At 43.5% G+C, this 13,913-nt stretch overlaps 1 protein-coding gene across 17 annotated transcripts in view; it reads left to right on the top strand.

Moving 5' to 3' along the window:
- Window positions 1-13,913, top strand: part of TTC3 (tetratricopeptide repeat domain 3) — a 131,592-nt gene that overhangs the window by 37,477 nt on the left and 80,202 nt on the right. For 14 of the 17 annotated variants that reach the window (XM_043538240.1, XM_043538239.1, XM_037904079.2 and 11 more), the window contains one exon: window positions 3,585-3,642. In XM_043538240.1, the coding sequence (XP_043394175.1) occupies window positions 3,585-3,642 (58 nt within the window). Of the gene's footprint in view, window positions 1-3,584; window positions 3,643-13,319; window positions 13,580-13,913 lie in introns of those variants that run through there. The other 3 variants (XM_043538245.1, XM_043538246.1, XM_037904134.2) reach the window with 1 other exon arrangement.

Raw genomic sequence — 13,913 nt, 5'->3', positions numbered from 1 at the left:
AGACATTTACCTGCTGTGTAAATGTGAAAGAAATTCTGCCTAGCAACGTGAAAACAAGGTCTGGCTAGAAACAAAACTGACGTGGTTTCATTTCTCAGTAGATGACTCAGAAGAGCAAAGAGTAGCAAAATAGAAAGTAAGATTGAGCAGTGAATTAATTGGAATGCTCTTACTGAAAAGAGGAAGTATGATACACAGGATAAAAGGAGGACTTTAAAGCTTCAGTTCTTATGTATTAGTGGGTAGACTGCCTCTTGTGAAAACATGCCACCTGTCGTTGAACTAGGAACATCTTCATAAAATAGGTCAGTATACGCTGTCTCCTTTAAACTGATAAATACTTTCTGTACTACTGAATTAAAAGGGGTAATATTTTAATGCAGTTTAGATAATAAAATTAATATGAATTTGAAATTGAATTTCAGTAATACATTATAGAAAGGAAACAAGTGCCTTTTGAAACTTGGTGTCCTAGAAAAATGGTGTGAATTTAAAGAACTAGTATAAAGGAGGAGTTTCCATCGCTTGATATGGGAGGGAGACACTATCTTATTTCAGATTATCAGTGTTGCAATAAACTCTGACTGTAACAAACTTTGAACAGTAGCTTAAAGAATATTTAAAAGACTTGATATGTCTTAGGAAATTGTATAGTTGTATCTATGCAAAATGTAGATGGAAATATTTTAAACTGTCATCTATTTGTTTTATTTAAACTACAATTAACTTTATGCAGGTGCAAATATTTGGCCTTATCATGCACACTTAATATTTTGGGGGGGTGTTTATGGTGAGCATCTCTTGTGTATGTGTGAGAGAGAGGGGTGGCAACATTTCAGTTCCTTTAAGAACTATAATTGATAAGCGTTCCATAGTATGAGAACAAAGGGGTCACTCATTAATATTCAGTAAGCATAGAACAGTACCACATATAGTCCTGCAAACACTGTTGTTTGAAAAATAGCCCTCCTGGTTTAGGTTTGAAAAGAAGATAAATTACAGCATGACTCTCTATCTGAAGCAGAAAAGCCTTCAACTTGTATAATGTAAAGGATATCAGGGAAGGGAAAAAAGCATGAGTATAGAAGGTGAAGAGCTCACATTTATTTGCTTCCTGGAAAGGCTTTTTGAAGAAAACATACTGTTCTCCTTAGAAGAAGGGGTCAATAGTGGTTTAATGTGCAGAGTTGGAAATTTTTCTGTAGAATAAGGTGGATTATAGAATTCAATCAAAGTTGAAAGAGTTTCTTAAACACTGTGGTTACTGAACGTTAGTGTAATTGAGGAAATTGGAGGGATGATCTAGGCTCCCTCTTTGTGTTCCCTGTGATATCTCATCTACTCTCCACAAATTCAACCCCCAGTCCCTCTTTCCCCTCATCCTCACCCTCCCCACTGTGAGACTTGGCCTGAGGGTTGTCATACCTTAGATGGCTGGGGTTGCTGCCAGAGCAATGCATCTAGGAGCTGTTGCTCAACCTCTTGGGGATCAGTTTCCCCTTCTGCTTTCCCCCTCTTAAATATCCCAGAAGCCTTGGAGTGGGCAGAAAAATGTGGGGGAGCTGATACATTAGAGACAGAGGAGCCCAGCTGTGCTGTTCTGACAGCTGCCCTAGCCTAAACTTTCAGTGAGGAAATTAAGGGTGTGAAGGGGGGAGCAGAACGACCCCTTGTGGACAGTTTAACTTTGATTGGTCTCTACAGCTTAACAGTATCTTCAGTATTATTTAAACAAACAAACAGGGAAATTTAAAGATTAGGATTTTATTAAAATTTTACTGTTTTGTATGTGTGTTTTTAAGTTTGGACATTTGTTTTTAGCAACCTTATCATTTTTAACAACTCTTCCCCAAGCAAATTAACACTTATCAGCCAAGGTAGTACCTACACAATCTTACCTCTGTCCTCTGTGACATGTCACATGCGTACAATATCACTCTAAAATTACTGTGCTTCTGCATTCCTAGCATACAGTGAACAATTATACTACAAACAGAACACTCCTTACTAATAGCAACAAAATTTAGTAAACATTCAATATTACAACAAGAACAAAAATCTTAAAAATGATGAAGGTTCCAAAGGGCAAATGGCTCCCAAAACAAAATCACAAACTAGAAAAGAGAATCCTTCCACAGAATCATTGCCGTCTCTCATGAGGCAGAGTTAAGATTGTCTGGATGTCACTTTGAGACTTCGATAATTTTTGATTTGCTTACAGTAGAGATAGTGTGGGGTTTCAGAGAGGATATGTATGTATGAGAAGTTGATGTGAATAGATGTATGGCTTTACCTTGCTTTCCTTGTTTTTGTGGTTTTGAGTTGGGGAGTGTTTGCCCATAGCAAGTGAAAATGTTTTTACAAAGTTTTTTTTATATTTTTTAACTCTCTTGTCAATATTATATGCAATCATGACATCTATGCCTGTGGCACTACCAAGTCTTGAATTTTAGAGACAGCCCTGAAGATCTGAGCTACCAAAAGTACGGTGGTGTGATACCTGCCAAATTGGTGACAAAATTAGAATTTGACTAAATATCTTCTTCCTGATACATTGTGATTGGATGTAGCTCTTCTGGGTATTTAGCTGAAATACGGTACTAATAAAGCAAACCATGTACGGTAGAAGCTTGTGTTGTGCTATTGTTTCGGATTGCCCATAAGTATGCTGCGTGTTTCGTTGACAGAGACCAGTCCCAGTTGCTACCTTAAAGAGACTGCAGTCTAAATTTTAGATGTGACACAGCAAGTGGGAGTGCCAGATGGTAGGGAGAGATGAGAAAGACGACAAAGATTAAAGTAGTGCAATAATGCAACTGTGCTGCTAATGCAATGTGCACACAATGGTCTGTCCATCAAGCTTTTTATTTAAAAAAAAAAAAAATGAAATTGGCATTATTTATTCACTTCTTGTTGGCATAGAAGAAGCATTACTTAGATGAAGTGAGGTTAGTGGCCTGGCAGACTACAGTAAGAAAAGCATGACAAAGAAAGTCATAGAGATACTTGTGGGAGAAACAGATGAACAGGGCTTTGAGGCTGGTTCACTGGTAGAGTGGAAGGGGTGGATGGAGGTTATGGTATTGGAACAAATATTTAGGACCTGATCCTGCAAACTCTTCCATATGAATTGATTGTATAGATATGTAGTGCCCCATTGACATTAGTGAGTTCTCGGCTGCACTTCAGCGGGCGGTTCTCAGGTGGCCGCGCTCGGTGGCAGCATTTCGGCGGCGCGGTGTCCTGTGGGCGCACACAACTGCCCCGGCAGGCGCCATTGTGTCCACAGGCACCACGTTGAGGACCCCTGGTCTAATGTATTTACAGTGAATGAGAACATAAGTGAGTTCCTTTTACTCACCAAAGTTGATCACTTCTAAGTTTACTTTTTTTAAGAGAAATTTGTCCCTATTTTAGTTCTTTAACTATTGATACCATAACCTATTTTTAATATTTTGTTTTATTCAGATAATACTTATCGATCGTTATCTGTAGCATAAACATAGTTCTAATATGTCATTGGAACTTCATATTTATCTAATATATGTTTTCTGTGAAAATCAAGTTTGTTTATTTGTTGTTAGGTGACTACTGATGCTATAAGTGCAAAAACTAAAGACTGGTCTTCAGCACTTCCATCAGGTGAGTTAATTTTTAATTGACTGAGTTAGCTCTAAAAGTAATGGAAATTTAATTTAGGGGGTGTGTCTTTTTTCCCCCTCTTAAATAACTGTGTCACAGTCAAGCAGACTTGAAAATACTGTATACCAAAATCTCAGTAAACTGTCATTTGTCTTATGTTTTCCCCCCTTCAAGTGTCATATTGCTCTTCTCTTATCCAGCTGTCCCCTTCTTGTTTTATTCATCCATTCTTAATTAAATCTTACTCATCAGTATGCATTTGGAATTGAAAGTGGAACTAAACAGACCGACGTATATGAGTCAGGCAATAGCAGCAGGTTAGACTATCCCTTTGGACTGGAGATGGATCACTTAGTGATTACCTGTTCTGTTCATTCCTTCTGAAGCAGTGGTTCTCAACCTTTCCAGACTACTGTACCTTTTTCAGAATTCTGATTTGTCTTGTGTATTCCCAAGTTTCACCTCACTTAAAAACTACTTGCTTATAAAATCAGAAATAAAAATACAAAAGTGTCACAGCACACTATTACTGAAAAATTGCTTTCTTTCTCATTTTTACCATATAATTATAAAATACATCAATTGGAATACAAATACATTTCAGCATATAATATATAGAGCAATATAAACAAGTCATTGTCTGTATGAAATTTTAGTTTGTACTGACTTCAGTAGTGCTTTTTCTGTAGCCTGTTCTAAAATTAGGCAAATATCTAGATGAGTTGATGTACCCCCTGGAAGACATCTGCATACCCCTACGGATACATTTACCCCTGGTTGAGAACCACTGCTCTGAAAACCTGGCATTGGCCACTGCTGGAAGACACGATATTGGGCTCGATGGACCTTTGGTCTGACCCAATACAGCTGTCGTTGTTATGTTTGGTCCAAGATTAGAATGCACCATTTTTCTTAGTGTGCATGTATAACTTTAATATACATAATGATTTCAAGATGCATATTTTACTGATGAATGCCAAAATCAAAGCCCAACATATTTAAAAAGAAAAATTGTAATCGGGGAGAAAAAGCACTTAAAGCTATAGCAGTTTCCATGCCCCCCGCCCTACCCCCCCAACCCTTAGTTGTTTTTTAGTTTAGACCATATAAAAAGGTACAATGCAGTTCATTGTTTTATGTGGCAAGTAACTGTAAACACTGAAGCATAGCTCCACTAAACTCTTTTTTTCTGTATATTGGAATGAGGCAGGTTACTAAACGGAGAGTAATGTCGGAATAAAGACACTGCATATAGGTGGAGGAAAAAGTAGAGAAATTGAGGAATGGAGGATGTTCACATAACTGTCAGTAGCTGGCTATTTTGAGGTCCAGAAATGTTTCCTCTTATAATTATATGTGTATTGGGGAAATCTGGCTTCCATTTGGTATAAATTAGAAGTTAAACAATCAAGGGATATAGTATGTAGAGATCACATAGCTCTCTAGCTATTGACCCCATACATACTAGCAGTCACTATCCATTCCTTATAGATTCCATCAATTTTTGGATAAGAACTTGTTTCTTGGACCAAAAAAAAATCTCTTGATAGAGGATCATCCCCATCGCAGGGGTGTGTGGGGGTGGGGCTTCTGTTTTTGTGCCAAAGATGGAGATTTTAAGAGTTATGTAATAGTCCTCTTCAAAAAGAGTCTGCCTTTCCTAAATGTAGTTAACAATGTTGATATTTCCTGATAACAGTTGTAAGTGGTTGAGGAGGCATGAGAGTTACTCTTTGCATTCAGAGCTTGTTCTTGTTTAAAATGGTTATATAGAGTTGCAGAATTCCTGGTTGCTGAGTGAAGTGTGTGTTTACAATCTGAGGGCTTGTTCCTGCAAGGCACAGGGCCCTGTAGCCTGACCACGCAAAAGTTAAATACATGCTGCTTCTTTAAGTAGTGTCCCTATGTGTGCTCCGCTATAGGTTTGCGTGCGTCCCTGTGCTGCCGATCGGAGAATTACGATAGCAGTCCATCCTGCCCGCGTAGCTCCTCGCTTGCCACGAGGCTAGCCAGCATGCACGGGCATTTCCCTCTCAGTTCCTTCTCAACCACTCCTGGCTAGAGACGGAGTTGAGAGCTGTCTGTTCATGGATCATTAATGCTCCGTGGATTTGCAAATTTAGCCTCACTTGAAGCTTTTTTTTCTTCAAGTACCTTCGGTTTTTCAGTTGGCCTTGCCAAAAAAAAAAAAAAAAAAAAAACACCTGGGAAAAAGAGAAGAAAAAAGAAAAGAAGAAAGGGTTTGCCTCCTGTCAATCGCAGGACCTCCTGGACCAGGTTATGCCTGACTCTCCAGGCTTCAAGAAGTGTCCGACCTGCGAGGAATCCATCCCGGTAACAGAGGGACACTTGCAATGCATTTGCTGCTTGGGGGAACAGCACAATCCACAAAAGTGTGATTGATGCCAGCAGCTAAAACCCAAGTCCAAGAAGGACAGAGAATTGAAGCTTAAACTTCTGCTCACAGAGTCGGCCCTTCAACCCCCGGAGTCCCGGTGAGAGCTATAACTGCAACCTTTTATGTCAAAGGCAGGTGATTCCAAGGAGACGAGCCACTCACTCAAGACCTTTAAGAAAAGGTCTGAGTCCCCACAGCGAACCCAGATTGAGCTGGAAATGTTCCTCGGCTCCATCCTTACCATTGGTTACTATCGGCATCAACGCTGAGTAGATTGACTACTCAAGGCTCTCAAGGTACTGAGCCGACTGAGCAAGTCAGTCATCCCAAAGACCCAATGGGCATGGGCAAGGAAGCTCTGTTACTAAGAGGGTGTGAAAAACATAAAAAGTCCACCCTAGGGAAGGCCACATTCTCAAGTCAACGGCACCAACACTGGTGCACGGGCGGACGATTTGCTCAGGCCCATGTTGCTGTCTCCATCAGTACAAGCCAATCGGCAATGACAACTACTGGCACCAACACTCCCTGCACTGACAGAATTCTGGTGTGCATCTGACCTCTCCATATGTGATGTACCGGACTCACCCATACTCCGCACCAGAGCCCCGGTACCGAGCTCCCCCAGGGCGTTGGAATCGATGGCTTCTCGGTGCCGTGCACTGCCCTTCTCCTCAGAGGAATTGAAGAGTTAGCAAGAGGACCTGGTTTCCCAGTGCTCCTCATACCCACCATACTGGCCTCAACTCCAACATAGACAACAAGTATACCGCCTGCCAGCCCTTCAACCTCCATGGTATGGGCAGCCCCGGTATCAGCTGCCAGCCTGCTATCCCCAGTGGCCATACTGGGACCAGCCCAGAGACAGAAAACCTCCAGGGTCCTAGTGTGATACAGCAATCTAGGAGATACCCTCCAGCAGCAGCAGCATCAAGGACCACGGAACCTGCCGTACAACTGATGGAGGAAATCGAGCCTTCAGGCAGAAAGAGAGGGCACCCTTCAAGCCTGTGTGTCGTTCTCCTCGCCTGATCAGGCGGTGATGCCTCCTCCGCCATCCATGGCGGATGACTTCAAGTCATTGCAGGATTGGCCCAGAGTGTTGCAGAAGCCCTACAAATTCAGCTACATGAGGTGACTGAACCACAAACTGGTAGATATTCTACATACTTCCACCTCTGCCTAAGTGCGCTCCCTGTGAATGAGGTGCTTCCATACCCTGCCAGAATCGTATGGCAGAACCCAGCCTCCGCACTGCCAATGTGTAAGTGGATGGACAAAAAGTACTATGTTGGCAAAGGGCACAGAGTTCCTGTTTTCTCACCTGCCTCTGAACTCTATTATAGTGGACGCAGTTAGTTCTAGGGGCCTCAAGTACCAATCTAGGCCCACTCCTTCTGAGCGGGACGGAAAATACTTTTTCGGCAGGAAAGCATACTCATCTGCCTCTCTGCAGTTATGGGTGGCTAACGACCAGGCTTTTTATTGGCCAAGTTCTACCAGAATTACGGGAAGTTAAATTCTTTTATTGAACAGCTGCAAGATTCTTATAAAGACCAATTCTCGGCCATAATCAGAGAGGGCCAACTGGTAGCGAAGACATTCCTCCAATCCGCTCTAGATGCAGCAGGTACAGGAGCGTGCCTGATTTCCACTGCGGTGGTTATGAGAAGGGCTTCGTGGCTACAGTCATCAGGTTTCCCCAAAGAGTTCCAGGAGACAGTGGAGGACCTCTCCTGTGAGGGAATAAAGCTGTTCACTAAGAAGACAGATGCATCCCTTCACACACAGAAGGATTCTTCGGTGACCCTCCGCTCACTGGGAATTTACACTCCAGCCTAGAAGAGGAAGCCTAGCCCTCAGCCACAGTTTAAGCCTTGTTTGTTGCAATATATGCCTCAGTATCCATCACAGAGGCCCTATGAACCTCAGAGGAAGAAATTGAGGTTCCCTACGCGGAAGCAGTCAGGACCACAAACGACTTCGTCACAGCCATCAATATCAAAATGGTAGTTTTGACGAGTTGGTCGAGGTGGCCGTAGAACACTCTCTCTACTACCACACACTGGGAAATCCCTCTCCTCCTTTCAGAGATGGCCTCTCCCCATTTTACAGCATCTGGGAACAGATAACCTCTGACAAGTGGGTGTTTGAAATCGTCCAGAACCGGCCAATGGGAGCTATGGGGGCGGCACACGGAGACCCGCTGCCCCTCTCCCCCCAGGGGCCACAAAGACGTGCTAGCAGCCAGCCACTTCTGGGAGCAGCATGGGGCTATGGCAGGCAAGCAGGCAGCCTGAGCCCTGCTGCACCGCTGGCCAGGAGCCGCCTGTGGTAAGCGCCTCCCGGCCGCAGCCTACACCTCGCACCCTCTCCTGCACCCCTGCCCCATCCTGGAGCCCCCTTCTGCACCCAAACTGCCTCCTAAACCCCGCACCCTTTCCTACACCCGAATCCCCTGCCCCAGCCCCCTCCTGCAACAAACTTCCTCCCAGGAAAAAGATTTTGTGAGGCCCCTTTACACAAGTCTAATAGCCCCGGGCCCACAGGAGAGTTAATCCGGCCCTGCTCTCCTCCTGATGCCTTTCTTTTCTAGCCCTTATATCTATCTTGCACAGAGGTGCCACATGTCTTCATATTATGCCTAGCTGGCATTATGTAATTAATTTGTCCTATGATAGTTCTGTGAGGGACAACTGAGAACAGGCCACTGTTTGAGGTTGACACTACTGATAATTATTAACTTCTCACTGGGACTCTTGCGGGGGCATCCATGTTTCAGGGCAACATACACCTATGTCATGTCGTTCTTTGTATACTTTTTCTTTTACATGATTTGACCAAAGGCCACCATCAGTTTACCCAAGTCCCCAATGATAGTCACAATTCAGCAGTTTTCCCAGTCTGATGCTAACAGAATTCTGCTCCCCAAATCCTCTAGCAGATGTAGGACTTCAGGTTACCAGACTTATGTCAGCACCACCCCAACAGATGGCTCAACCTCCTTTCAGGATATTTTTTCCGGACAAGGTCACACTCAAGTTGCATCTGAAGTTCACCCCTAAAGTGTCTTCTGCTTTTCACATGAACCAACTCATTCAGCTTCCAACATTTTACCCTAAACGCATGGATGAAGAAAAAAGTTTTAGACACAAAATCCCAGAAGCTAAAAGACAAATACCGCGAGCAGTATAGCAAGGCACACCGGTAGGTCAAACACCTTTTGAGAGCGTACAAATGGCATTATTTTGATAATCTGGTAACACAAGCAGAGAATGCAGCTGCTCGTGGTGAGCAAGGAACCATCTACAAAATGACGCAGCTTATCAGTGGTAAATGGCAGACACCAACAAACATTCTCATCAGAAACAAACAAGGACACCTACTAACAACCGAAAAAGAACAAGAAAAGCATTGGACAGAGCATTTCAAAGAATTGCTGAACAGGGAGCCACCTAAAGAGGAAGCAAACATCCAGGAGGCAGAAGAAGATCTTGATATCAACAGAGCCACCCCAACTAAGGAAGAGATCATTCAAGCCATCAAATCCTTAAAAAATGGGAAAGCTTCTGGCAAGGATAACTTGAATGCAGAATTGTTCAAGGTGAATCCTAAATTAGCAGGACCTATCCTGGTCCCTCTATTTACATCAGACTGGGAAAGGGAAAAAGTGCCAGACGAGTGGACCAATGGGGTTATAGTGAAGATACCAAAGAAAGGAACTCTCAGTAATTGTAATAACTGGCGTGGTATCACACTTTTATCTGTGCCAAGCAAAGTATTGTGTAAGATCATAGTCCAGCGTATATCAGAGGCAGTTGATAGTGTTCTCAGAAAAGAGCAAGCTGGTTTTCTGAAAGGGCGTGGATGCACAGACCAGATCTTCACTCTGCGAAACATAATAGAACAGTGCTTAGAATGGTAATGGCAACTCTTCATAAACTTCATAGACTTTGAGAAGGCTTTTGATAGCATTCAGAGGACCACCTATGGCGCATTCTGCGGGCATATGAAATTCCTTTCCATATAATCGTCATCAAAAGCTTCTATTTCAGCTTTACATGCAGTGTTGATTACAGTGAGCTCAGTTTTGAACTCAAAACAGGAGTACGTCACGGGCGTGTCATATCTGCAATCCTCTTCAACGTTGCCATCAACTGGGTAATGCAGCGTACAACAGAAGACATGTCAGAGGCATTAAATGGACACTCCTCTCATCCCTTGAAGACTTGAACTTCGCAGATGTCGCTCTCCTGTCACATACCCAATACCATATACAAGAAAAAACAATTTGACTCATTACATTCAGCCAGCAAATTGGACTGAAAATCAACTGCAATAAGATAGATATCATGACCTTTAATATTGCCTCACCATCACCAGTATGGATAGAGGATTATGTTCTCACCAATGTAGAAATATTCACATTCTTGGGCAGCACCATCAGCCAGGACGGTGGAACAAGCCAGGAAATCCGGAACAAAATCAGTAAAGCCAGGAACACCTTCAGGAGCTTAAATACAGTCTGGAAATCATCAAAATACAACACCAAAACCAAACTCAAGATTTATCAGAGCTGCACTTTATAGTGCAGAATGCTGGGGAATCAGGAAGTATGACATGTCCAAACTGTCTTCATTCCATACAACCTGCCTCCGAAAAATCCTCTGTACCTTTTGGTCTAGAACAATCTCAAAGCAAGATCTATTGACACAGTGCAGCCAAGAGGATCTGAGCACCACCATTGCCAGGAGGCGTTGGAGATGGATCAGTCATGTGCTTTGGATGGAAACTGATTCCATCACCAGAGTAGCAATAAGACGGACACCTGAAGGCAAGTGGAAACGAGGCTGCCCGAAAACAACATGGTGAAAACCTTGGGCACAGCTGGGGAGCCATTGAAAGACTTTCCAGAAACAGACAGGAGTGGAGGAGCTTCGTCACTGCCCTAAACACCAAAGGCGTAATGGGAACATCATGATGATGATGACACATGGATAACAGAGACCATCCTCCATACGGTTAATGTGAGAAGGGACAGAGCAAAGGCCTTTAGAAAATCCCCGAGACTATTCCTCTCCCTTGTGGATAGATCAAAAGGTGCAGCTGTTTCAACTCAGCAACTCTCCAAGTGGGTCTCTGGCTGCTTCAAGCTCTTCTATCAATTGCGTCGGGAAATGCCCCCATCGTCAATACATATGAACTCCATGAGGTCAGTCTCCTGGTCCGTTCTCCAACGTTCTCTCATTCTCTTGCATTCTCCAAGGGTATTCCTAATCGGAGATCTGCAAAACAGCTACCTGGGCATCTGCTCATACCTTTGGTGAATACATCTTGGGGAATTTGGCTACAGACTCCAATTCGGCGCCATAGTTCTGTCATCCGTATCAGATATGTAGGGCCTTACCAAATTCACGGCAATGAAAAACGCACCACGGACCGTGAAATCTGTTCTTCTGTGTGCTTTTACCCTATGCTATACAGAATTTTTCAAATTGAGGGTCCTGATCCAAAAGGGAGTTGCATGGGGGTTGCGGTATTGCCACCCTTACTTCTGCGTTGCCTTCAGAGCTGGGTGGCCAGAGAGTGGCGGCTTTTGGCCAGGTGTCCAGCTCTAAAGGCAACAGCCTGCCAGCAGCAGCACAGAAATAAGGATAGCAATACCATGTCACCCTTGCTTCTGCGCTGTTGCCTTCAGATCTGAGTGGTCGGAGAGTGGTGGCTGCTGACTGAGGGCCTTCAGAGCTGGCATCCCAGCAACAGCCACTGCTCTCCAGCTGCCCAGCTCTGAAGGCAGTGCTACCGTCAGCAGCAACGCAGAAGTAAGGGTAGCAGTACCGTAACTCCCCCTACAGCAACTTTGCGACCCCCCCCCCCCCACAACTCCTTTTTGCACCTTTGCCTTTGCACCACTGACCGGGAGCTGCCCAAGGTAAGCCCATGCCCTGAGCCCCCTCTAAGCCAGAGCCCCCTCCTGCACTTCAAACCCCTAATCCCCAGCCCCATCCAAGAGCCCATACCCCCTCCCGCACCCCAACTACCTGCCCCAGCCCGGAGCCCCCTCCCTCATCCTGAACCCTTCATTTCTGGCCCCACCCTGGAGCCTTCACCCCCATTGAGAGCCCTCACCCCCTCCCACAACCCAACCGCCTGCCCCAGTCCAGTGAAAGTGAGTGAGGGTGGGGGAGAGCGAGCCACCGAGGGAGGGGGAATGTAGTCAGCGGGGCCTTGGGGAAGGGGCGGGGCTAGGGTGTTCGGATTTTGCCAGTAGAAAGTTGGCAACCCTACTCAGGAGTCACCTACAGTGGAACACCCATTGGGACACACAACTCAAAGAACCATCATTACTGCACAAGGTGAGTAACTTCTTAAGTGCTTAAGCACAAAAGTAGTCCTGTTGAGACTACACATGCTTAAATACTTCTGCTGAATTGGGGCCAGAGTAAAGAGCACCTTGCAAGATTGAACTCTAAAACCAGAAGTGGGTACAACACAAAACAATACATGACAGAACTGGAATGTTGAAGAGTGATCTGGTAGTATGAATGATTCACAGGACAATTAAGCGCATATATGTGTGTGTGTGTGTGTGTGTGTGTGTAAAGTACGATGAAGAAAGAAGGTATTTTTGAAGCCAGGAAAAGGTACAAAGGGACACGTCTATACAACTTTGGGTGTAGCGAAGAGATGCGATGTAGTAGGATTATTGGGAAGAGATGTTAGCTGGCATAGAATTGTGAAGTATTGCAAGGACTTAATGCAGAAAGATCCTATAAGGCAGTAAAGAGATCTATGAAGGGGGAAAATCATGATCAGGAGGAAAATCATATTGACAGCTGTATTTGGGTAGTCAGGAGGGGAAAAATCTGAGGAGTAAGAAGGTTAAGGAGGCTTTTGTAATAGCTGAGGCAAGAGAGGCCCAAGGCATGAACCCAGGTGTTTTTGAGAGAAAAGGCTAACCCGTTTTAGAGATGTTGCAGAAGAAATAATAGAGTCTAGTGGAGGATTGAGTTTTTGGGGAAGAGAGAACACACTAAGGCTAAGCAGATAATAGGGCTGTGAATTGCTGTTCCTTAATATGAATTTCTTAGAAAAAGTGACACGCTTTTCATTCTGTGCTCTTTAGAGCTTTTCAGGTTTTTGTTTGTTTTTTGTTTTCCTTGTAATTGTCTGTGGTACAAGATATTCTTTGTGTTAATACTGATTTTGGAGGAAATATTTAGGTTGGCCTTGATTTGGGAGGAGGAGTTATGCTGTGCATGTCTGGTTGTTACAGTTTTTAGGTGGGTGGAGGGAGTGAGTATTCTTTTCCGGGTTCTTTGTTCAGTGAAGGGCTGTGGCTTGTGGGAGATTTTATATAGGACCCTTCTGCTTCCATTTCTTTTTAATTTGTATTTTCCTTTTCTTTTCCTTTCAGTTTTGTTTACATGTATTTTTTTGAGTGTGTTTGCCTTTCTGTAGTATATTTTTGTTCATTCCTCATGGCACTTCCGGTCAGAGTTAGTGTTACTTCTGGTAAAGCTTTAAAGTGTTTCAGGGGTAAGTGCTTTTCATTTACATTTCAATATGTTCTTCTATGGGTATGTTAAGTAAACTTCAGCAGAGGTTTTTTTGTAGTTTTGTATTTTAAGAGCAAATTGAGATTCTAAGTAAGTATTAGTGCTCTCAGATAAGCAGTGCTTGATCAGGATGATCAGTGGAAGGGGAGACTTATATTACACAACGGAGCAAGTCTTTTTCCTTTTAATTGTTGTCTTTTATATTTTAAATATGAAATGCATTGAAGATAAAATAGAATCATACCAATTGGAATGTTCTTTTCCTTTTCTGGACTTAAGTTTGAGTTGCACTTAATGTTGTGGTGTTCTTTTCT

The sequence above is a fragment of the Chelonia mydas genome, chromosome 1 (genome assembly GCF_015237465.2).
Source record: "Chelonia mydas isolate rCheMyd1 chromosome 1, rCheMyd1.pri.v2, whole genome shotgun sequence".
Classification (NCBI taxonomy): domain Eukaryota; kingdom Metazoa; phylum Chordata; order Testudines; family Cheloniidae; genus Chelonia; species Chelonia mydas.
Note: the sequence above shows the minus strand (reverse complement) of the source record. Positions and strands in the feature narration are given on the sequence as shown.